General features: G+C 38.4%; 2 protein-coding genes across 2 annotated transcripts; one reads left to right on the plus strand and one right to left on the minus strand.

Moving 5' to 3' along the window:
• The first annotated feature begins 3,110 nt into the window (after positions 1 to 3,110).
• LOC128215828 (uncharacterized) lies at positions 3,111 to 11,536 on the plus strand. The gene is made up of 2 exons (XM_052922437.1): positions 3,111 to 10,237; positions 11,042 to 11,536. The coding sequence occupies exon 1, from the start codon at positions 3,173 to 3,175 to the stop codon at positions 10,232 to 10,234; it is 7,062 nt and encodes a 2,353-aa protein (XP_052778397.1). The 5' UTR covers positions 3,111 to 3,172; the 3' UTR covers positions 10,235 to 10,237; positions 11,042 to 11,536.
• Positions 11,537 to 13,637: 2,101 nt separating this feature from the next.
• On the minus strand, positions 13,638 to 15,018 carry LOC128216053 (protein mono-ADP-ribosyltransferase PARP11-like). The gene is made up of 3 exons (XM_052922646.1): positions 15,008 to 15,018; positions 14,281 to 14,499; positions 13,638 to 13,857 (listed from the first exon to the last, which is right to left on the minus strand). The coding sequence occupies exons 1-3, from the start codon at positions 15,016 to 15,018 to the stop codon at positions 13,638 to 13,640; spliced, it is 450 nt and encodes a 149-aa protein (XP_052778606.1).
• Positions 15,019 to 23,890: the final 8,872 nt, after the last annotated feature.

A 23,890-nucleotide genomic window follows, 5' to 3' on the forward strand; every position in this document is an offset into this window, starting at 1 on the left:
TATGAACTCCAAAGAAGAAATGTGTTGCCAGGACACACCTCAGCTGAAGGAGAATGATTTCTACTTTTGTTGTGACAGGAAAAGTTTTGACTCGAAAATGTATGTGTGCTGTGAAAACCGAATTGTTCAAAAGGTCGATGAAGATGATGACTGTTGTTGTGGAAACACTACAATGAACTCGAAAGACTTTGTATGTTGCCGAGGGAAACGTCAAATAAAGTATAAAGGGCAACAAACAGGTTGCTGTGGCGATGAAAGCTACGGTATGAATGATTCAATGTGCTGCGATAAAAAGGTGGTTGAGAAAGTATCCAAGAAGGACGATTGTTGTTGCGGTAAAACTACTATGAACACAAAAGATCAGATTTGTTGTCTGGGAAAGCCACAGTTTGTAAGTGGGTCCAACTGGATGTGTTGCGACAAGAACAGCTACAATCCACAAACACATATGTGTTGTGAAAACAAAATAGTAAAGAAGGAAAAACCAGAGGATAACTGGTGTTGTGAAGATGATCCCTACGACACAATCACCCAGGTGTGTTGTGACATGGTTGTTCAGCCCGCCTATGGTGCTCCAGATACGACAAAATGTTGCGGCACTATTAGTTACGATATGGAGAACATGATTTGCTGTCACGGTGATTTATTGCAGAAGACGGACAAAGATGATAAATGGTGTTGTGGGGATGAAACATACAATACGAGAAAGCACGTTTGTTGTAATGGAAAAGTGAAACAGCCAAGATACGGGGACCGGACACAATGCTGTGACAATAAAAGTTTTGATATGGGTACGCATATATGTTGTAATGAAAGCATTTACAAAATGAATTCACCTAACGATGACTGTTGCTGTGCAGACGAGTCAATGAATACAAGAAATGAAATATGTTGCGAAGGCGTCCGACAAGCAAGAATCGGCGGAGAATATACTGATTGTTGTGGTACTGTCGCATATAACACAAGAAAACAAATCTGCTGTGAACGAGACGGGGTCAGAGACAAACGAAACGGTGACGACGACTATTGCTGTATTGATACAACAATGGATTCTTCAGAAGAAATATGTTGCAAAGATGGTCCAGTTCCCATCAGGGGATCACTGGAATTTACAGACTGCTGCTGTGGCCAATCGTATGACACCAGAAACCAGATTTGTTGTGAATGCAGTCTGGTCAAGAAATCAAAAGTCTCCGACAATTGGTGTTGTAATGATACTTCAATGAACACAGAAACAGAAGTTTGCTGCTTTGGTAAACCACAACCTGCTGTAGGAGGGCCGGACACCAGATGTTGCAGATATAAGAGTTATGATATAGACGAATATTTATGTTGTAATGGCACAAACTTGATTAAAAAAAAATCTGCCGACGACAATGTCTGTTGTGCGAATGAACCTATGAATTCCGACACTCAAATATGTTGTGACGGTGAAGTTGATAAAAGGGACGGTGGCGAATTAACACAGTGCTGTAGTAAACAAAGCTATGATCCAAGAAAAGAAATATGCTGCCGCGATAAAAATGCAGATTGGAACCCACGTCCAAAGAGGTCCAGGAAGGATGACATGTGCTGTGGTAATGGAACTGTTGATACAGACAACGAGATATGTTGTGATGGAAGGGCTCAACCTGGTGGTCCATATTCTCATTGTTGCCACGGAGTTGGCTATGATAGTAGAACACAAATATGTTGCGGAGATCATGATGAACATTATATCATTGATAAACAAGAAAAGGATGACGATTGCTGCTGTGGCAAACCCGAAAGTTATGTATCGGCAAATGGAATAACGGACATCTGCTGCGAGGGAAATAAACAGCCAAGGCATGCTGGTCCTGATACCAGATGTTGTAGGAAAGTTAGTTACGACCCAGAAAAATCTTTGTGCTGCAACGGAATACATGTTCACGAGAAGAATTCCGCGGATGATAACTGCTGTTGTGGAATATACTCATTTAATACTGAGGATGAGCTTTGTTGTGAAAACACTACACAACCTGGCGGGCCGACATGGGCATGTTGTGTCGACAAGAGCTATAACACAGAAACGCACATTTGCTGTGAAAACCAGATAGTATCTCTAGCAGAACCAGGGGATAAATGGTGTTGTGGTGACACAACATACAATATGAAGAAACATGTTTGCTGTGAAGGCTTATACAAACAACCAAAACGAACGACGGATCCAGAAGATACAAAGTGCTGTAATAAAAACAGCTATAATCCTTCGACTCATATTTGTTGTGATGGCGATACCTTTGAAAAGGATGACGTAAAGGATACAGTGTGTTGTGGAAACGTTACAATGAATACGAAACAGATGTGTTGCAATAGAAATGTTCAGCCTGGCGGTAGAACTTACACGTGTTGTAATGAGTATAGTTATAATACACTAACGCATTTGTGTTGTAACGAAAAAGTTAGGGAAAAGAAAAATGGCAACGACGACGGCTGTTGTGGGGATGACAGTTCTGTAAATAGTCAAACGGAGCTGTGTTGCAAAGGTGTTCCGCAAGCTGTTGATCCAGTGTTTGGTGACTGTTGTGGTTCAAATGTTTACGATCAAAGAACACATATTTGTTGTAATGATTCAGAAGTAAAAGCAAAGGAGAATGAAAGAGACAACATTTGCTGTGGTGACAGCACGATGCATGCACCCGACCATATATGTTGTAATGATGTAAGACAACCGAGAGATGCCGGAGACGACACGCTTTGTTGCCTTGATAAGAGTTATGATCCAGCTATTAAAGTATGCTGTGATGGTATGAGGTTATCAAGCAAATCATCACCAGACGATGACTGTTGTTGCGACGATAAAACCTTCAACAGCAAGACGGACATATGCTGTGAAAATGTACCAAATCCTGGATATGGGTCTGACACACAGTGTTGTGGCAAGAAGAGCTTTAATCAGAAAACGCATGTGTGTTGCCACAATGAAGTCATAGAAAAGATAAACGAGAAGGACGATGGTTGTTGCGCCAATCGAACGATTGATGCCAGTAGCCAGATATGCTGTAATGGCAACCCACAACCAGGACCAATCATAATGTATTCCTGTTGTGGCGATGAAAGCCATAACGTCAAAACTCATATTTGCTGTGATAATAATGACGTAAGGGAGAAACGTAATTCTAAAGATGACTGTTGTTGTGGCGATACATCCATGAACACCAAATCTGAGATTTGTTGCGATGGCAAAGTACGAACACGTTTTGCAGCGGAGATGACAAAATGCTGTCTGGAAGAAGCATTCGATCCAATTAAACAGATTTGCTGCGAAGGTCGTGTTGTTACCAAAGTTGATGAAAACGACAACTTATGTTGTGGAAAAGTAAGTTTTAACACAAAGGAACAGATATGCTGCAACCATTTACCGCAGCCTCTTGTCGCAGGATCCTCTACGCAGTGTTGCGACACTGTCAGCTTTAATCAAACAAAGCAACTGTGCTGTGAGAAGGGTGTTGTGGAAAAGGAGAGCAGTGATGATACATGCTGTTGCGGTAAGACCAAAACATATAATCCTGATGATGAGGTTTGCTGTGGAGGAATCAATCCACAGCCAAATTATGGATACAATACTAAATGCTGTAAACTTAAGAGCTACAACGCAGATACGCAAGTATGTTGCGACAAAGATGTTGTCGATAAAAAAGATAATGATGATGATTATTGTTGTGGAAATTCAACGTACGATAGTATAAACGAAATATGCTGCGAGGGTGTCGCGCAGCCAAAGAAAGGTGGACCTTTCACTGACTGTTGTGGCAAGAATAGCTTTGAAATAATGTCTGAGCTATGTTGTGACGGAGAAGTTATAACGAAAGATGATCTTAGTCATGATGAATGCTGCGGAAAAACCTCTATGGACTCAAAGGACGATATATGTTGTGGGGGTGTTACAAACAAAGGATATGGAAGAAATGGAAAATGCTGTGGTTCGGAGAGTCACAACATGAACAATTCAGTTTGCTGTAATGGGAATATTGTTCAGAAAGCCAGTCCCGAAGATACCGGCTGTTGTGGTGACAGTACTTTCAACTATGAGACGGAAGTCTGCTGCTTGGGTGTAACAAATGATTATTACGGGCCACGTACTGGTTGTTGTCTAGATAAGAGTTACGACAGCAGTGAATCAATCTGCTGTGATAGAACTACTGTGACAACTAAACGTGATAAAAATGACAACTGGTGTTGTGGCAATAAACCTTTCAATACAAAGATGGACGTTTGCTGTGAAGGCAATATACAACCGAAGTATGGGCGAAATACCCAATGCTGTCACGAGGTTAGCTTCGATTCAACTTTGTCGTTATGCTGTGGACGAACCATCGTGACAAAACATTCACCCGATGCCGACATGTGTTGTGGAAACACTACAGTTGATATGAGTAACGAAATATGCTGTGAAGGAGTTCCAAGATCGAGAACAGACGGTGTGTTTACGTCGTGTTGTAGAGACAAAAGCTTCTCAACAATGTCGCAACTCTGTTGTAATGAAGGTGGCGTAAGAAACAAACAGAGGGTTAATGATAGAGAATGCTGTGGAACTAAGAACACATTTAACCCAGCTAAAGAAACTTGCTGTAACGGGGAAGCTTATGATGTAGGAGGTGTCGACAGCGCTGGATGTTGCGACGGAAAAGGCTACAATATTAAAACACATATCTGTTGCATAGATAAAATTGTTCCACGTGGAGATGAGGGCAATAACTGGTGCTGTGCTGATGTTCCATTCAACACTGCTACACATATGTGTTGTAATGGAAATGTTGATGAAAGAAAAGGGGGTGAAATTGCAAGATGTTGCTCACAAGACAGTTTCAACGCCCAAACCCACATATGTTGCGACAATAATGTGATTGGAAAAACAAAAGACAATGATAACATGTGTTGCGGAAACTTAACGCTTGATTCAACTATCGAAGTTTGTTGTATGGGAACAACCCCACAGCCCAGAATTGGCGGGGACAAAGTCCAGTGCTGCTTTGAGTTAAGCTTTGATCCAGATACTTATATTTGTTGTGGAAAAGACGTCATTGAAAAGGAAAAAAGAAAAGATGATTGTTGTTGTGGCCATAAATCAATGAACTCTGAGGATGACATTTGCTGCCTTGGTGAAAAACAAGCACGTGTTGCTGGGGAATTTACCTCATGTTGTAAAGAAACGAGTTACGACTCTAGAGAGACTATATGCTGCGATGGAATGGTACGAACAAAATATGGCTCAGAAGATGATGCTTGTTGCGGGGACGAATCCACAGTGGACTCTAAGAGTGAAATGTGCTGTGATGGTGTGTCTAACAGACTTGTTGGTGGTAAATACACGGACTGCTGCGGTAACAAGACATTTGGCAGTCAAACCGAAATGTGCTGTTATGGTAAAATTGTAGAGAAAGTGGACAATGATGATAACTGTTGCTGCGGACCAACAACGATGAACACAGAAACCCAGATTTGCTGCATGGGAGTACCACAACCTGCGGTTGGGGGTGATGCAGCAAGATGTTGTTATGACAAGAGTTACAATTCAGATGAAGAGATATGCTGTGATGCAGGAGACATAAGAGATAAAGAAGAGCCAGATCACGATTGGTGTTGTGGTTCATCAACCTTCAATACCAAGTCCGGTATATGCTGCAATGATGTCCCACAAAATGGAAAAGGGGGTAAAAACACAAAATGTTGTGGAACAGAAAGCTATAACTCTGACACAACTTTCTGTTGTGATATGAAAATTGTTAAAAAGAGGGGCACAAACGATGATTGCTGTTGCTGCAATATGACTATCGAATCATCTAAGGAAGTGTGCTGTGAGTGTGAACCTCAACCAAGGTACAGAGGTCCAACATCATGCTGTGGAAAGCAAAGTTACAACACAAAAGACCAACTTTGTTGTTTTGGTAAAGTCGTTGACCAAAACAAACCCGCAGACGACGGGTGCTGCGGCGATTCCACCTTCGATGCTAAAACAGAGACCTGCTGCATGGGGGTGCCTCAACCAATGCGTAATAAAGATACAACGAGATGCTGTAAGAGAGAAAGTTACGATAATCGTGAGGAAATGTGTTGTGAAGACAAAGTAGTGCAAAAGAATAGCCAAGCCGATGATTGGTGCTGCGGAGATCAGCCATATAATACTAGAAAGCAAATATGCTGCCATGGGTCCGTCGTGCAACCGTTTTATGGCGATAGAACACACTGCTGTGGTGACATTTCTTACGACGCAAATACACAGATTTGCTGCGATTCAGGCTTATTTAACAAAACGGATGATGAGGATAACTGGTGTTGTGGAAATACGTCATATAACACGGAAAAACAAGTATGCTGCCAGAGAAAGTTTGTGGCAGACAAGGTGGCTGGTTCTTCAACCCGCTGTTGTGGACGCATGAGCTTCAATCCAAGAAAACAGATATGTTGTGATGTCGATGTTGTGGATAAAACGGATGATGATGATAGTTGTTGCGGCAAGGGTACGATGAATTTAGAAGATCACATTTGCTGTCATAAAAAGAGATTTGATCGAAGAAGTAAAAGTATGGAGTGTTGTGATGAAATTGCGTACGACACAAATACACAAATATGTTGTGCACCAAATCACGTACAAAATAAAAGCCACGAGGAAGACAACTCTTGCTGTGGTGAAACAACATTTAATACAAAGCGGGAAGTTTGCTGTGACGAAAATCCTCAGCCATCATTTGGAAAGACAACGAATTGCTGTCACAAGAACAGTTATGATTATTCAATACAAATCTGCTGTGAAGATGATTTACGAAATAAGAGATTATCGTCAGATAATTGTTGTTGCGGAAACACCACTATGACGTCCGGTCTACACATATGTTGCGAGGGTGTGCCAGGTATAGGAACACACTGTTGTGGCGAGATTGCATTTATTGCTAAAGACTACGTGTGTTGTGATACGGGCAAACTTCGAAAAAAAGAAAATCCAAAAGACAACTACTGTTGTGGAAAGGAAGAAACATACAACACGAAAACACATATATGTTGTCTTGGAAAGGTATTTTCAAATAAAAGTGACGAAAGGATGTGCTGTGGCGATGTTGGTTATGATGCTTCGACCCATATTTGCTGCCAGGGTACTCTGATTAAAAAGTTCAAGAATAGCGATGACACATGCTGTGGAAGTACACCCATGACAGAACGAACCGAAATATGTTGCAACAAACAAGTTTATCCTGGAGGAAAATACCATACCTGTTGCGGAGATATGAGTCTTGACACAAAAAACGAGCTTTGTTGTGATGGTATGGTGTTTCTTAAAACCGATCAGAAAGATGATTTTTGCTGTGGAAACAATACATTTAATACCCAATCACAAATCTGCTGTGAGAAATCTGTAAGATATCGGTATTCTGCTAAAGATAAATGCTGTAAGGATGAGAATTATAATCCAGTCTCACATTTATGTTGTGATGGAGAAATGAAAATTGTTGAGAAGAACGACGAAGACGATAACTGTTGTTGTGGCAGATGGGCAATGAATACGGCACGGCACATTTGTTGCCAGGGCAAGGACGTTCAGGGCAGGGTTGCAGGAAATAAAACAATGTGCTGTGTAAATAAGAGCTTTGATCCTAAAGGATACTTGTGTTGCAACATGAAGCTTGTGAAGAAGGAAAATAAGGATGCTAACTGTTGCTGTGGCGATGAGCCATTTAATTCAGATGAACAGCTCTGCTGTGATGGTCTATATGTGCAGCCCGGAGGAAACAGGACACAGTGTTGTGACGAAATCAGTTTTGATCCAAACATGCATGTTTGCTGTAATAGGAAATTGGTACAGAAGAGAGGAAAGAAAGACGATGGTTGTTGTGGAAAAGGAACGATCGATGTTGAAACGGAGATTTGTTGCGATACAAAAGCGCAGCCACTCGTTGCTGGTGTCGAGTACACTTCTTGCTGCTTCGGTGAAAGCTTTGATACCCGCTCTCATCTTTGTTGCGAGGAAGGCGTAAGAGAGAAACGCAACAAACATGACGACTGCTGCTGTGGTAATTCAACGTTTGAAACACGGCGGGGAGTTTGCTGCAATGGAAATCCTTCTACAAAGTCCTCAGTAGATGACGACGCAAATTGCTGTGGCGATGTTGGTTACAACACAGCAACGTTTATGTGCTGTGATAAGGGACTGGTACCGAAGAACGACGCTTCAGATAATTGTTGTTGCGGCAATACCACGATGGATACACGGAAGGAAATATGTTGTAATGCTGTTCCTCAGCCACTTACGGGCAATATTACACTCTGCTGTGATATGCGCAGCTATAATCCAAAAAATAAAGTATGCTGTGATGGTTTTGATCTGATAGACTCTTCCAGCGAAGATGATGATTGTTGTTGTGGTAAGAAAACATACAACACAGAAAGGCAGATGTGTTGCGACATGGAGGTTGTCGAAAAGAAGGGTGGCAAGTACTCTGCATGCTGTCTTAAGAAATCATTTGATACAAGATCCGAAATATGTTGCAAAGAGGACGTGCGCAACAAGATGGACAATAAAGATGATTGTTGTTGTGGAGAAAAAGGTACGTACAACACAAGCACTCAAATATGCTGCGATGGAATGCCTCAAGACGTCGATGGTAATGTGAACGACGGGTCATGTTGTGGCCCATATGGCATGAACACGAAGAGACAACTATGCTGTGATATGAAAGTAATAGATAAAGAACATCAAAATGACGACTATTGCTGCGGTAATTCAACCTTCGATGAAAGAACTGAAGTATGTTGTGAAGGTGTAGTACAAGAAAAAGTTGGAGGTTCGAAGACACGGTGTTGTGTAAAGAAGAGTTATGATCCAGATTCACATCTATGTTGTGACGATCAAATCAGAAAGAAAGATAAACCGGATGATACCTGGTGCTGCGGGGAAGGCAGTTTTAACACGCAGAATGACCTATGTTGTAATGGTCACTCTCAACCTGCAGACAACGGTAGGACTAGGTGTTGTGGCGGTATAAGTTATAACCCAAAAGAACAAATATGTTGTGATTCTAACGAAGTTAACGATAAACCCCACCAGGATGACAATGCATGTTGTGGCGATAGTTCATACAATACGAGAAAAGACATTTGTTGCGAGGGTGTGCCGCAACCAAACTCTGGTCAAGATACTGGATGTTGCAAAAAGGTTAGCTATGATCAAAATACACAACTTTGTTGCGACAGTAGCGTTGTCAACAAGACTTTGAGAGGTGATTATGTATGCTGCGAGAAGCAGTCACTCAATCCCGATACACACATTTGTTGCATGGGCAAAGTACAAGAAAAGACTGGGAGTAAGACTGAATGCTGTGGTGATGTTGCTTACGACACCGATGAAATGATATGTTGTGATGTTGATCGAATGATAGTGAAGAACCATGCAAACGATGACGTCTGCTGTGGCAACGAAACTTACCAGGCAGACAAAGAACTCTGCTGCTACGGGAGTTCCAACAAAATATTAACAGACGACAAAATGGACACGCGTTGCTGTTCGAAAAAGAGTTACAGTATCTATGAAAACATCTGTTGTGATGGAATGCTATTTGATCTACCGGGTGTATACGGTATGTCTGATTGTTGCAATGGAAAACCATATAACCGCAAAACACATATCTGCTGTGCTGGTGAGATTCGGGGGAAGAAAAATGCCGCCGATATGCTTTGCTGTGGAAAAACAACGTACAATCCAGTTACTGAGGTTTGTTGCACATACGAAGGAGAGGAAACACCACAACCAGTCAAGAACCCCAAGGGTAACACACGGTGTTGTGAAGGCAAGAGTTACGATGCAGCTATTGATATGTGTTGTGACGGAGTGATTCAGCACGCATGGGTTGGTCGGTTAACCAGATGCTGTGGCATTCGTAGCTACAATCCAGAGAAAGGGTTGTGCTGCGATGGACAAGTGATCGAGAAAACAACCCATTTTGACGATTGCTGTTGCTGTAACCGTACATATGACAGTTCCAGGCAGATCTGTTGTAACTGCAACATTGTTAAAAATATTGGCAGTTTTCACTCAGAGTGTTGTGGTGGAGACTGCTTTGATTCATTGCTACATCTGTGCTGCGGCGGTGTCGTACGGCCAAAGAAGTATGGGGTTGAGTCGTATTGTTGTGGCCCACAGGTTTATACACCGAAACTCGGAGTGTGTTGCGGAAACTACGTAATGTGGAAAGTTCCTGTGGATATGCCATGGAAGAAATAAATAGTAGGTTATGAGATATCTTAAAGGGACTGTCTCACAGATGATAAAATAGCGAAAAAATAAATTGTCGAAAAATGACATAAACTTTGCATCGATGTGTACAATGCATTGAAACTTACTAACTGAAGTACCACATAGGTAACAATTTATTTAAGTTTAGCAGTTATTTCGTATTTTTCCATTATAAAGATTACTGGGTATGTCTACCAGGTAGAATTCATTTCTTATGTGTGATTGGCTAGTCGGTGTTATCACGTGATATTACTGAGGTAGGTATATAGCTTAATTATGTCACACGACGACAGTAAGCCTTAATAGCTCAGTCAGGATAATGCTGGACTTCAATTTTGACGACGCGGGTTCGATCCCGGTGTCAGACACAATTTTTTTTTTACATTTTGGTACCTTTTTTTACAATTATGATATCAAAGCGTAACACATTCTATTAGATAATTGTCATGAGATTCGTTACAGAAAAAAACTTTTTTTGGTGCCAATCTGTGACACAGTCCCTTTAATTGTCCTCGCCTTAATAAAATAACTACTATTTATTGGTAATTTTCTCGTTTGTTTTAGCTGTAGCGGTTAACTCTCGCTTGTTATAAAAATATTGCATATATGTATTGGCTAAGATATTAATACTGCATAACGAGGAATGAATGCGAAAAGGTTCTTAGTGACATTAAATAAAGAAGATAAAGAACCATTTCGCTTTCACCCCTCGAAATGTGCGTAAATGACGAGATGAAAGTTTTGAATTTACAGAAGATGTTTACATAATTTGTAATATACTTCATATATTTTCAGGTGATGCAGGAAAAGGAGATGCTGCATACAATATATCTTATCATTCGACTCCATGTTGCTTCACCAACGAACCTGGTCGTTTCCTGATGCGCTGAAATGTGAATTTGGAAGTAGTAGTTTAAGCGTATTTTGAATGTAGTGCGCTATTCTATCAACAATCCTTATTTATTGTGAAACGCTGACGAAAACGACTAGCGCCGTTTCTTCTATAGTTCTTTGATTTTGTGTTCTATGTCTTTGGCGTTTGCCCAGTGCCACTAAACCGGGTTTATGTTTAAACTGTTTGCTACTGAGCTTGCTTCTGTAGCTCTTTGCATAAATATTGTATTTAAAATGGACTTTGCTTAGCATGTTCTCTTTATGATTTCATTGTCAAATATCACATGGTCTAGTCCTACAGCAGTAGTTTTGCACTATTGGGCCAGTAGTCAACTTTATTTAGCCTGGGGAGCAAAGGGTTTTAAGTTTGAAATGCATAGCTATATATAATATATATATATAAATTGATGGAATAATGTGTGCAGTGTTGTTGTCAGTAGTCATTTTCTAACTCAAGTCTCTTAATTTTAGTATCGCTTAAGTCATATGAAATATAAAAAGAAAGAATTTCCAAAATATATTATTTTCATTTAAGTGATTGAAAAACACACTTTCTTGTTAAAAGGACATATACTGTTTAAGTTGACAATGAAATTTGTCAGAAATCGATTTAAGTTAGGACATGACTTAAGATGTTTTACGAATACGTTCCCAAGAGTTTACAATGTAACAGCCATATGCTAATATGTATATATCACCCCTTTCTGATTGAATAGTGTTCGAATGACAACCAGCGTCCTGTGAATTCGTGTGATCATTACATGTTGGTTGGACGCACAAAATTGCTCATGTCAAAGAATGGAACAGCAGAAACTACAGGGACAAGTTTCACGACATTCGGAACTCCTCGGCCATTTTTATTGAAAACAACCTCGGAATTATGCCGGTACATCAGTAGAAGTACAGTAGAAGTACATGTAGGTAAAAAAAATCATTAATTAAATGAAGTGTTTAGCTTGTATTTGTAGATCTAAGTTTAAATTGATTGCCAGTACAGGTCATTATTGTAAGCATAAGTAAGACTCCCAAGAGTTAAGTTATTAAGTGTAAATGCTTAATTGAAATAACTACGCGATTAAAAGTGAAAATATTTCTGACATTGTAAACCGTTCATATACATCCATATACATCCGAGGGTGTTTTCGATAACACTGGCCGAGGAATTTCGAATGACATCAAGAATCAAGACCAAATAATAAAACAATCGAGAATAATTTTTTATGTAAGAAATAACACCGTACATGTACTCAAATTGTTATGGAATTCTTTAAGATTAAATTGCGGAAACATATCACGTTCCAGAAGAAATAAAGCAATATCTTAAAGAACACACACACATGCACGCGAACACACACTTTAACTAGCACATTTCTATCACCTCAGCTATTGATTGCTGAAATGTATTGATAGGAACGTTTCAGGTACTACAAATTCATTTCGATACCGAGATAGTCATGACAGAAATTGATTGCTATACATGTAAATCACCAAGAACCTTCCATTCTTAGAGCATTGAAGAAACTAGATATATATACTTAACTTCATTAAAAAAATCAAAAACAAAAGACAAGATATATATGTATACAACTGTATATGTACATGTATGAATGGTTAAAATTTAAAAATCACTTTTAATAGTTGAATGAAACAAATAAATAAACCAAGGTAATTTTCAAACCTTTTAATCTTATAAATTTGCTATTGGACACTTAATACTGTAGATTGGATACTTTTGAGCTTTTACTATTCACATTTCATAAGCATTTATCATTTCACATTTTATAAGTGTTTATTATTTCCCATTTTGAGAGTGAGTATTTTAACATTTTGCTAGCATTTGCTATTTCACAGTTTTGGTGTCTTATTTTACATTTCGTGAACAGTTCATATTTTGTGAGGATTTAATATTTCACATTTTGTGAGCAGTAGTTTTTTTCACATTTTGCAAGATGATCTTATTTTACAATTAATGAGCATTTATCATTTCACAATAAATTGATCAGGATAATATTATAATCATTACCTATGCATCTCCAAAACAAAGTTACATCATCACAATTTTTAAACCAATGCATGCAAGATCGGCCAAAACTAAACAGCTGTGAGTGAGGAAAGAAAATGATGAAATTCAAACAACCAACAACAATATTATGTTGGACATTTTTTCCTCATTTGATGAGGGCAGACTAATGATTCAACACCATTGAATAACAACATGTTTCAAATATAAATGACAAAAAAAAACGATTTTAAATTAATAAAGAATATTTATTCAACTTAAACAATAGAATTCATAAATGCGTTTGCAAAATATATCAAATACTAACATTGTCATATCAATTAATGAAAAACCAATATTTTCTTTCAAAATGTTCCTTAGCATTAATGGTACTCTATGTAGTATTCTGGATAGTATTGGTTCATATGAAAAACGCAGTAAATCGTAGGTGATAGTATATTATTCACTACTGAATCATAGTAGCCTTTCTTAAAGTCCTTAGGATTGTCCGAGTTTTGAGATATATAGGTCAGAGTATTTGGCCGTTGTAGCGAAATATGACCCGTCTCCGTACAGGGCGCCTACCCTGCTCCCTGCAATGTGAAAGTCGAAGTTGTCGTGTACAATGTTCTCGACGATGTCAGGTCTTGTGCCGTGGTAAAGATGAAGCTCGTTGGCGCCACCCCGGCCATACTTTCTCTCCATTTCACGCTTTTTACTGAAATCATAGGAGACCTTGGCGTTATTATTAACTCATTCTGTAACATGGTCTTGACTTAATCAAGTGAGTACAAGTGCTCTGTATGCAAGCTGTAAGGGGATACACCATTGTATGGCTCTCAAGTATTCTGAAAAAAAAAACCCACTGTTACACAGACTTCAACTTATAATAAGAGTAAAAGTGTTCTGTATTAGGTTGTGCGGTCTGCAAAGTGGTTAGCACTAGCTTCTCTGGTAACCCCCAAAACACAAAACCACACTCACACCATAACATCGTGCCAACGAAAGTAATTAATACAATGTTTTAATAACTTGTTTCACAATCATTGTAAAATAAATAAATTTAAACTGTATTCTGTATGCAAGCAGTTTGGGGGAAACACCCTCATTATTAAGTAAATACAGGTTAAAGAGCTCCCACAGCTGTGCATTCTGGACTCTATGTACGCTGGCGATGGTTGCATTGGGCATCGACTTGTGGAATTGTTTATCCACTTCCTGGTACTCCTGCCGCTGCATGGTGTCGTTCAGGTCCAATTTGATACACACGATCTCCGTGACCTTCATAGATCTCAAGTGGATCGGCAGTTTGACCCATGCTTGGGACATCGCTGGATCCTTCCTGTAGGTTTCTTGTATTCTGGAAATGTTTTTAGATGAAGTTGGATAAATATTTTAATCATAAACAAAATCAAATGAGTCAGGATAGGACTTTACCAAATTGCTTTTTATGTTTGTAGTCAACTCTTAGATCGAATTACTGACATCTTATATAGAGTATAGACACCAGAGCCACCTTAGTCTATTCTGGACACTTCTCAATTGTTAGATAGATGAGTCAATATAGGACTATACCAAATTGCTTTCTTATGTAACATCAAGTCTTGGAATGGATGACTGACATCTTATGTAGAATATAGACCCCAGATCCCCCTTAATCCATTCTGGACCATTCTCAATTGTTAGATTGTCAACTGGTCTTTATATACATATGTTCTCCGTCCACACGGAGACCTGGATAAGCCAATTTGCATATTATCATGTACAACGTACTACAAACGCACTTCCGCCTACAGCGTAACGTTACAATTTTAACATGTATCCCTAAAATGGAGAAAACATACATCTTCATGTACAAGAGCACTCACTTTTCTATCATCTCTTCATAGTCGGGTCAATAATAAGGTCAACAGGAGTTAAATTGTCGTTGTTCTTGATGTACAGGTCAGCCCCCTTCTCCAGACGGGTGTATACAATCTGGATGTTTATGTCATTCTTCGCGATACTCACTGTCTTCTGTAAAACACAAGGTTAAGTTTGATTAGAGAGCAATGTTTTAGATTTTTTTTTCATTTCATATGAGGCAGTTATAGTCTCATTTCCTTATTTCATTTTTATCACAGTACGCGAAAAGCTACATGTAGCTGTCATCTAATAAAGCTACGCTGAGGACAGCTAGGCAAACATGCAGCTGGTTTGCAGTACACAATACATGAGGTCCACAAATGGTGAAAATACTTGAAATAAACAAAGAAACACAAACTATTTTACCGTTGAATATCGCAAGGTTTAAATTAACCTTTGCCATTTTCATGATCCAAAAATAAATCATCAAAACTAATTTTTTGGCTGTCGATTTTTCAGCTCAGATTTTGACATTTTCCACTGTGTCTTATCTACTGTAATAAGGATTTTTACCCGAGTGTTTTTTCACCAATCTATGCTAGCATCCTATACACAGTATAATATGATAGTACTTTGAAGAATGTGAAGGTTTTCAGTATACATGCATTTTCTATTCAAAATATAAGACCTTTTGAGGATATTAAATAACACTAGACGTAAAAGTTTAAGACAAAATTTTGTAGGTTATTATAAAGGTTGAATGATTATTTTAATCTAAATGTAAACTTTATATATCAACTCCTGTGCACTAATCCCATAGTGTTTCACATTTCAGAGAAAATGAAATAAACATAAATCCTTAATAAGCTACACTTTCCAAAATGTTGACCAACAGTGTGTGTGATATGTTTTACTGGAATAGCTCATACCCTAAATGACTGTAGGATTTTCAATATCTGGGTGAGTGGGGTGTTACCATCCTTGCCTTGGGCATTCACATCAGCCTCTGAAATATTTTAACACACTGTGTAGGTCATGCATTTTGAATTATCACAGAGAAAAAGGCAAAGAGGCATTACTCAATTATTGTTTTAGCCGAACAGCTATGCCTTAAGTTACTACACTTAGGAGTTGACATCTTGGGAATGCTGAGCTCCAAGTTTTATGGGAATATCTTGGGCATTTTTGTTCCAAGTTTCATGAGAATATCTTGAACAGTTTTGTTCCAAGTTTCATAGGAATATCTTGTACAGTTTTGTTCCAAGTTCCATGGGAATATCTTGAACATTTTTGTTCCGTAGCCTACAACATCAAGACAATGACGATATCTCACCTTTAAAGCTGCACTCTCATAGATTGACTGCTCAGACAACTGTTCTTGTTTTTAGAATCATTCATTTTTGCGTTTTTGTAAGGAAACGAGTTTTGTCAGCAGTCTAATATTAATGGTGGTCAGAGCTTAACGCATAAAAGGGCTCTTTCCAAGCCAAAAATAAAAGAAGTTGTCACAACGGTTAATATCTTAACATATTTCCAGCTTTTTATTTAACTGGCACTTCCTTGCACTTCCAGTTGGCGATGTGATCGCCGGTGTTCCCTCCTGCACGATGCCAGACATCCACATGAAGGACAACGTCTGCTGCGACGGGAAACTGCAGCCCAGACGCGAAGGAGACGCGGGCACGTGCTGTTGCGGGAATGAAAGCTTTGATCCCACAGATAAAATATGCTGTAATGGCCAGATTGGCGAGAGGAAGGGTATTAACAAGAGGATCGAATGCTGCTGTAAGTAGATTTTATGACCCGATTTTTTGTTCGAACAATCTTAAGTCCCTTATAACAGGATCACACTAAGCTCGCTATTTTTGTTTTAGTGAAAATCGTATTTATTTCTCCTTTTAAAGCGTTTTGAGACTTTACGGATTTTTTACGTAGTCTTGATAAATTATGTTTATGATTAAAGGCCCAGTTTAAGGAATGTTTGGCATGATAACACCGTGCTGTGCATCTTATGCTCATTGCATTGGTGTCAGAGTAGGGGCCAATTTCCTGTATATTGGTTTATTGGCTTAAGGCCATTTAGGGACCAATATTATAATGAAACCTCCAAAACTGCACAGCAGGATACTCAGATTGGAGATCTGATAAGAAGGCACCAGGCATTTAGATTAATACACAGAGGTTGTGTACTATACACCGATATTTTTTTTTGGGGGGTGGGGGGTGGAAAGGGCACTTATAGAAGGCTTAAACTATGCCTTTAAGCATGTAGTTAGTCTTATTGAAATATGGCACCTAAATCTGTTTTAAGATATACCAATCGTGGCGTATATTCAAACGGGCACCAGCATTCTATATGTAAATGCGGAATAAAGCTGCTGCAGAGGACCAAATATACGTAATCCTTAAGTACCCTTTAAAATGCCACTTTTATAAACGATTGAAATATAAGAATTGTCTCAGGTTATGGACATATGCTCGTTTGGACCAGAGCTTACCAATATGGCACACTATTGATATGAAAAGCATGTGCTCATCGAAAATTTCTACGTCATAATTACTAACTCAGTAGGTATGCAAACGAATATTCGATCGAACGTTTGGTATTCGAATGTCAAAATCGGTATTCCAAAATATATGTTTTTGTTGAATAATTAAAATAAAAATAAAACTTTTCAAATAATAATAAAACAGAAGAATGTCTAGTTTATTCGCCTTTTGTTTGCTCATGCTATAAACAGACTCAATATTTATAACTCATGAGAAATTTGGGGTAGCGGCGCAATTATTCCGATTTCTGTTTTATGGGGCAGCTAACTCGAGTATACTGAAGAGGACATTTAATGAAAGAATTGTCAACACACACATACTGTCCAAACCTAAAGACGACAGAGACTCTTGTTAACCGTACATTTTGTGTTGTCACTTTAATGTTGATAATATTGATGATTAATTCATTATTATAGCATATTGACTTCACAAGAACAACTTAACATATACATATATAACCCAACATTCTTATCGGGAAATCCTGATCGGTATATCGGTGTCTTCCGTCGAAAACACCAAATCGAAAGCGTCCACCAGCATTCTCGGCGCTTTGATTTGTTAAGCAATAACGTATACGGAGTGATTTTCAAGGTTTCCTAGAAATCTATAGTTCATTTGAAGTGCTTAATTAGTGTAGTGACTTTATTAATACTGAATCGATGTTCTTTGCAATTATTATACAGGTGTCACGTGATAATAACATTTTTTAAATGTCCAATGATTTTGATTTGTTATTACATTAGGCCGGTATTTTTTTATTAATTGGTTAGCGGATTTTTTTGAAAAAAATGTTGGACGGGTGGTGTGAAAAGAAAAGGATTTCATACTTGTGGCGAAACCCAAAACCAAAAGATCAAAATAGCAACAAACAGGAAAGACATGTTCATAGATACATATGAATGACATTTGAAATGCTTTGATTTCTATGCAACACAATGTCTGCAATGCCTCAATATTATAATGAATATTGATATGTTCAAATGCTCACTTTGTCATACACATATGTTTGGCTTTACAGTCTAATGTTCTCTCCTACCAATTTCAAATTTAAATTATTGTAATCATTATATAAGCATTTTATACACTTCCACTTAAAATAATGTCACATTAAAAGTAAATATTATTACAAACTTTTTTGTGTCACTTTTTGTTGATGGTTTTTGAAGCACATCCTGACTATAAAAGTGTTCCTATTTGCAACATTATTTCAACATGTCGGCCATACAATGAATATGCCTGGGCACTACTTCTTCTCAACAGGAAAAGCACACTGTAGCAAATTTCACTGACTCAATTATTTTTTAGATGGAGAATGGAAATGTAAATAATAAAAATGATTTTATATTCAGTAATGCATTCTTTGAAGTAAAGATATTTCTCTGCAGCTTAAACAAAATTTAAGTTACCCAAGATTTTGATTAATTGAAAAGTAGTCTCCATATAGTTTGTTCAACAATTAATGACCCCTGGGACAAACACAGGACAATATATTTTATCCATAACTCTCTTTGTAACCATTGATACAGACATCAGCATTGATGTCAGTTATTACCCAAAAAATTGATTAAATGCAGATGGTATGTTGAAAATGAGAATTTATTTTTTTGTATGATCTCAGCTCAGTTGAGGCCGACATTTTTAAAACAATTTTTAAAACTGCATCCCTATGTTGCAAATGAATAGGCGACAGGTTTTACATCACTTCATGTGCGCAGAAAAAAATCCGATTTATTTTTTCCAATATTTAATTATTTTTTGGGGGGGACTTTTCGAAATAATTTGGCGGCGGATCCGTTAACCAATTTATTAAAAAAGGCCTTAGTAAACATATACCTTTATTTGTATTTCATAAACATATTATTTACCTGTATCTCAGGGGCTAGACGCATGGATGCCTTGTTTAGTGCTTTCTCAATTCGGGGGGGGGGGGGTAAACTTTGTCTGTGTCTCAGGGCTAAATGCATTGTTTCAGTGCTTCCTTGATTCGCGGGGTGGGTGGAGGTGGCTTGGTCTGTGTCTCAGGGGCTGGACTGATACATGCCATGTTTAGTGCTTGATTTGGGGGGGGGGATTATTGTGTCTGTGTCTCAGGGACTAAATGGATGCCTTGTTTAGTGCTTTCTTGATTCGGGGGGAGGGGGAGGGGGTTTTGTGTCTGTGTCTCAGAGGCTAAATGGATGCCTTGTTTAGTGTTTTCTCGATTTCGGGGGTGTATACACTTAACTTATTTATACTCTATTTTAACTATATTCTAGGCACGCCCGTGAAGAATACTTTACGAAGGAGGCTGGCGACAGATCGGATGTGCCCAACGTGATGTTCGTCATTACCGACGGCAGGTCTGACGTAAAACAGGAGACCATTGAGGAAGCGGCAAAAGCGAAGGCAGCGGGGATATGGTCGGTGTTTTATAACAACAGATAATAGCAAATAGCGGCATCCGATTCTTTTAATACGCGTCGAAAGTAAAACTATTTTATAACTTACACTAGCGGACCCCCTTCCCCCCAAAAAAAATCGTTCAAGTTTACTTTCTATTTCAATATAGGAGAAGAAAGGTATTAAATAAAAACTAAAATACGCCCAAAATGCCACTCGGACTAGAAATTGTTAAAATTTTCGTGGGGGAGGGGGGGGGGAAGGACCACGACCCCTACTTCCAACACTTTAAACCAAATAAATTTCGTTTCTGAGGGAGGGGCGGAAATAAAAAGGGACGCCCCAAAGTTGCGCCCCCTCTAACGTCGTATACTGGATCAGCCCCTGGCTTACGGGTCAGTAAAATACACAACAGAACAAAAACGTTGACGCTAGTTAACGCTTATTGTACCAATATGGTATATGTTAATACAAATGAACTAGCCATCTCAATGAGCCATTTGTTAAAATATCAAATGCTGATGCCTGATGTTTTGGAATCATTCGAAGGGGCATTGCTTATTTATTACGTATCTATTAAAGCTGCACTCTCGCAGATTGACAGTATTGACATTTGTTTTAATTATTTTTGTCTCGGAATCAGCTTATTTTGGTATCAGCGCCTTAAATTCAGACATGTTAGATAACTCACAACAAAACATCTAAAGATTTGAAAAAGAAAATGCCTTAAATTTCATTTTTAATAAAGCTTTAGTAAAAAAATAAACAGAGGATCAAAACAGTCAATCTGTGAGAATGCAGCTTTAAATAAAAGTCCGATTCCTTTATTTATAAGGTTATTGCAGTTTGAATTTTTTGTTCTTTATTCTAACAGGAAACCTGACGTGAAATGACATATTTTTCCATTTTTCAATGTAAAAAAAAGGTTTCCATCATCTATTTTAGGGTAGTTTTTATATGTTACTTATTTACCCATAATTCCCTTTCAAATAATACCAAAATAGAATGGGATCACCAGGACTGGTGTTCGATATAAGACTAGGAACGATGTAGCTAATCGGAGTACTTGTTATCAATAACTGACCAATAGAATGAATTAAGTCAATGATGTATGACTATTAAATTTTGTTAAGTTGAATATTGACTATCAACCAAGGCATCCAAAACTCACTTAGGTGTTTAGTGGTGACCAAAACTGATCATTCAAGCAGAGATTGAATTAACACCCGACAATTACGCAAAAATTTGCCCATTCAAAGACCAAAAAAAACCCCTAAAAAAAGTGGTCAAATTAATCTCATTCATTCATTCGTTGGTTCGTTCGTTGTTTCATTCATTCATTCATTCATTCATTCATTCATTCATTCATTCATTCATTCATTCATTCATTCATTCATTTATTCATTCATTTTCAGTCAGTCAGTCAGTCAGTCAGTCAGTCAGTCAGTCAGTCAGTCAGTCAGTCAGTCAGTCAGTCAGTCAGTCAGTCAGGCAGTCAGTCAGTCAGTCAGTCAGTCAGTCAGGCAGGCAGGCAGGCAGGCAGGCAGCCATTCATTCATTCATTCATTCATTCATTCATTCATTCATTCATTCATTCTTTCATTCATTCATTCATTCATTCATTCATTCATTCATTCATTCATTCATTCATTCATTCATTCATTCATTCATTCATTCATTCATTCATTCATTCATTCATTCATTCATTCATTCATTCATTCATTCATTCATTCATTCATTCATTCATTCATTCATTTTACCATTAGAAAACATGGACCATTGCTACAAACCAACCATTAAATTTCACGCATTAGAATACACGGACATAAAGAATTTACGTATTAGAATACACGGACATAAAAAAATTACGCATTAGAATACACGGACAGAAAGAATTTTAGCATTATAATACACAAATATAAGAATTTACGCATAAAAAACACGGACATAAAGAATTTACGCATTAGAATACACGGACATAAAGAATTAACGCATTAGAAAACACGGACATAAAGAATTTACGCAATAGAAAACACGGACATAAAGAATTTACGCATTAAAATACACGGACATAAAATGCGGTCAATTATAATACAAGGACCATTTAAGTTTACAAACTTTTACAGGTGCCCTCTTACTTCCAAATAAGCAGTTGCACAATTAATACAATTGGTTTAATTTACCAAAAAGGTAAGGATGAATAAAAATCATAAGCAATGACTCTTATGAAGGATACGGAGTTTAATTTGAAAGAAAGGTGCAGAAAACACGGTATTTCTACCTTATGAGGTGATCGTGGGTCACTGTAAATCTTTAGGTTTCACCAGTCATCATATATTTGTGCTATTAAATCGATGTTTCTAACTCAGTAACTATCAGTGATTGATCTTAACCATAAATGCAATATTAAGTGAGCAGTAAAATGTTAATTACTCAATTTTTATGTAATGATTTAAGATACAGAAACCATTATGCACCTGTCAGTTGTAACCACGACCCCCAAGTCTGGTGGTATACCGGGTATAGTCGAGGAAATGGGCCGTGTTTTTACCTTCCATGTGGCGCCGCAGTGCCGGAAAATGCGGTGGCTTTGTCTTTCGCGCCAAAAATATCGGGGAATGGGCCTTACCTAGGGTCCCTGGGGTGCGGGGGCATTTGGCGGGGATTTTACCAGCAGTTCGTACCCGCAAGGCGGGGATTTTACCCGGGGTTGGCTGGACTTAAAGTCAAAGTCTCCGCTATTCCCCGGACCTGGGGGAGGGCGTGGTTACAATTGAATGGTGCATTAGACTGCACGCGCGTAAAATACCTTGTTTCCAGGGTAATAGGAGTTGCCATAGGCGAAAAGAAAGATCTGGATAGGGATGAGCTGGTACAGATCGCCTCCACCCCGACCAAGGCGAATCTATTTGAGGTCGGAAGCTTCAAGACCTTAGCGACATAGAGTCTTCTCTGTATACTTCCATCTGCTTCGGTACGTCCTTAGTATATAAATGTAAACGTACGTTTTGATGTAGAGCTGGGCCTACATTTTGTGTGTGTAAGCTTATATACTCGCACTCGGGACTGGAGTGCTCCGATACGATTGTAAGTTATTTTAGGGGTTTAGAGCATTTTGCACAGACAAATTGAAACCCTGGTAAGAGCTACCTTGGATCTTTAACGTGCACAAGTACATAGCATTGCACACGGGACCCCCATTCATCGTCCTTCCCGGAAGACGATTAGTATTTTTAATGATGCGGCGGGGAATCGAACCTGCGATCCCTGGATTGAGAGTCAAGTGGGTTACCACTAGATCGCGGATCCGCTATAGAGCTGGATCAATATTCAATATTGATTTTATCCATATCCTTAGATGTGCCTCAGTGATTCCATTCAGCCAATTTTTAAGCTAAATATAAAGGCCAATCAAAAAAATAGTTTCTAATCTTAAATTTAAGTTCAATCTAAGTTGAATATGGCCACTGATGTCGAATGAATTATTTCGAGGGGCTCCTCTTTAAATCTGCCTCGGTAGGTTACTGTCCATGGTGAATGCGAAAATTTTGAGGGCAGAGTTCTGCCATTTTGGCTATTTTGTTGTCAGAGACAAAACAGAACTCTTTCAACATATTTGTTATATTAGTTTACATGTAGTACTTTTAGCTTTAGTGTCTTAATATATCGAATATCAACGCATCTTTTCATAATTTATTTTACGATATGTTGTCGAAATACACTGACGAACTAACATATTCCCACAACAATACGAAGGACGTTCATTGTTAAATAGTATTAAGGTTGGTATATACATTACATATTTGACATGTAACTGGTTCACACTTGCAGACGCCCCAAGAAAATACGTCGTACCGCCCACAACAACTTCAACAACAACAACTACTACAACATCCCCGGCAGGTAATACATATATATATTTTCTTTTCTCTTTATTTTTTTTTTTTTTTTTTTTGGGGGGGGGGGGCACTTATAGA

The sequence above is a fragment of the Mya arenaria genome, chromosome 14 (genome assembly GCF_026914265.1).
Source record: "Mya arenaria isolate MELC-2E11 chromosome 14, ASM2691426v1".
In the NCBI taxonomy this organism is placed as follows: domain Eukaryota; kingdom Metazoa; phylum Mollusca; class Bivalvia; order Myida; family Myidae; genus Mya; species Mya arenaria.

Bases quoted from the DNA above. Each gene is read 5' to 3' on its own strand.
- LOC128215828 (XM_052922437.1), top strand. From the start codon at position 3,173: ATGAACACCAAATCTGAGATTTGTTGCGATGGCAAAGTACGAACACGT.
- LOC128216053 (XM_052922646.1), bottom strand. The intron at 13,858-14,280 runs GTGGGAGCTCTT...CTATGATTTCAG, and splicing joins AGAGTCCAGAATGCACAGCT to TAAAAAGCGTGAAATGGAGA.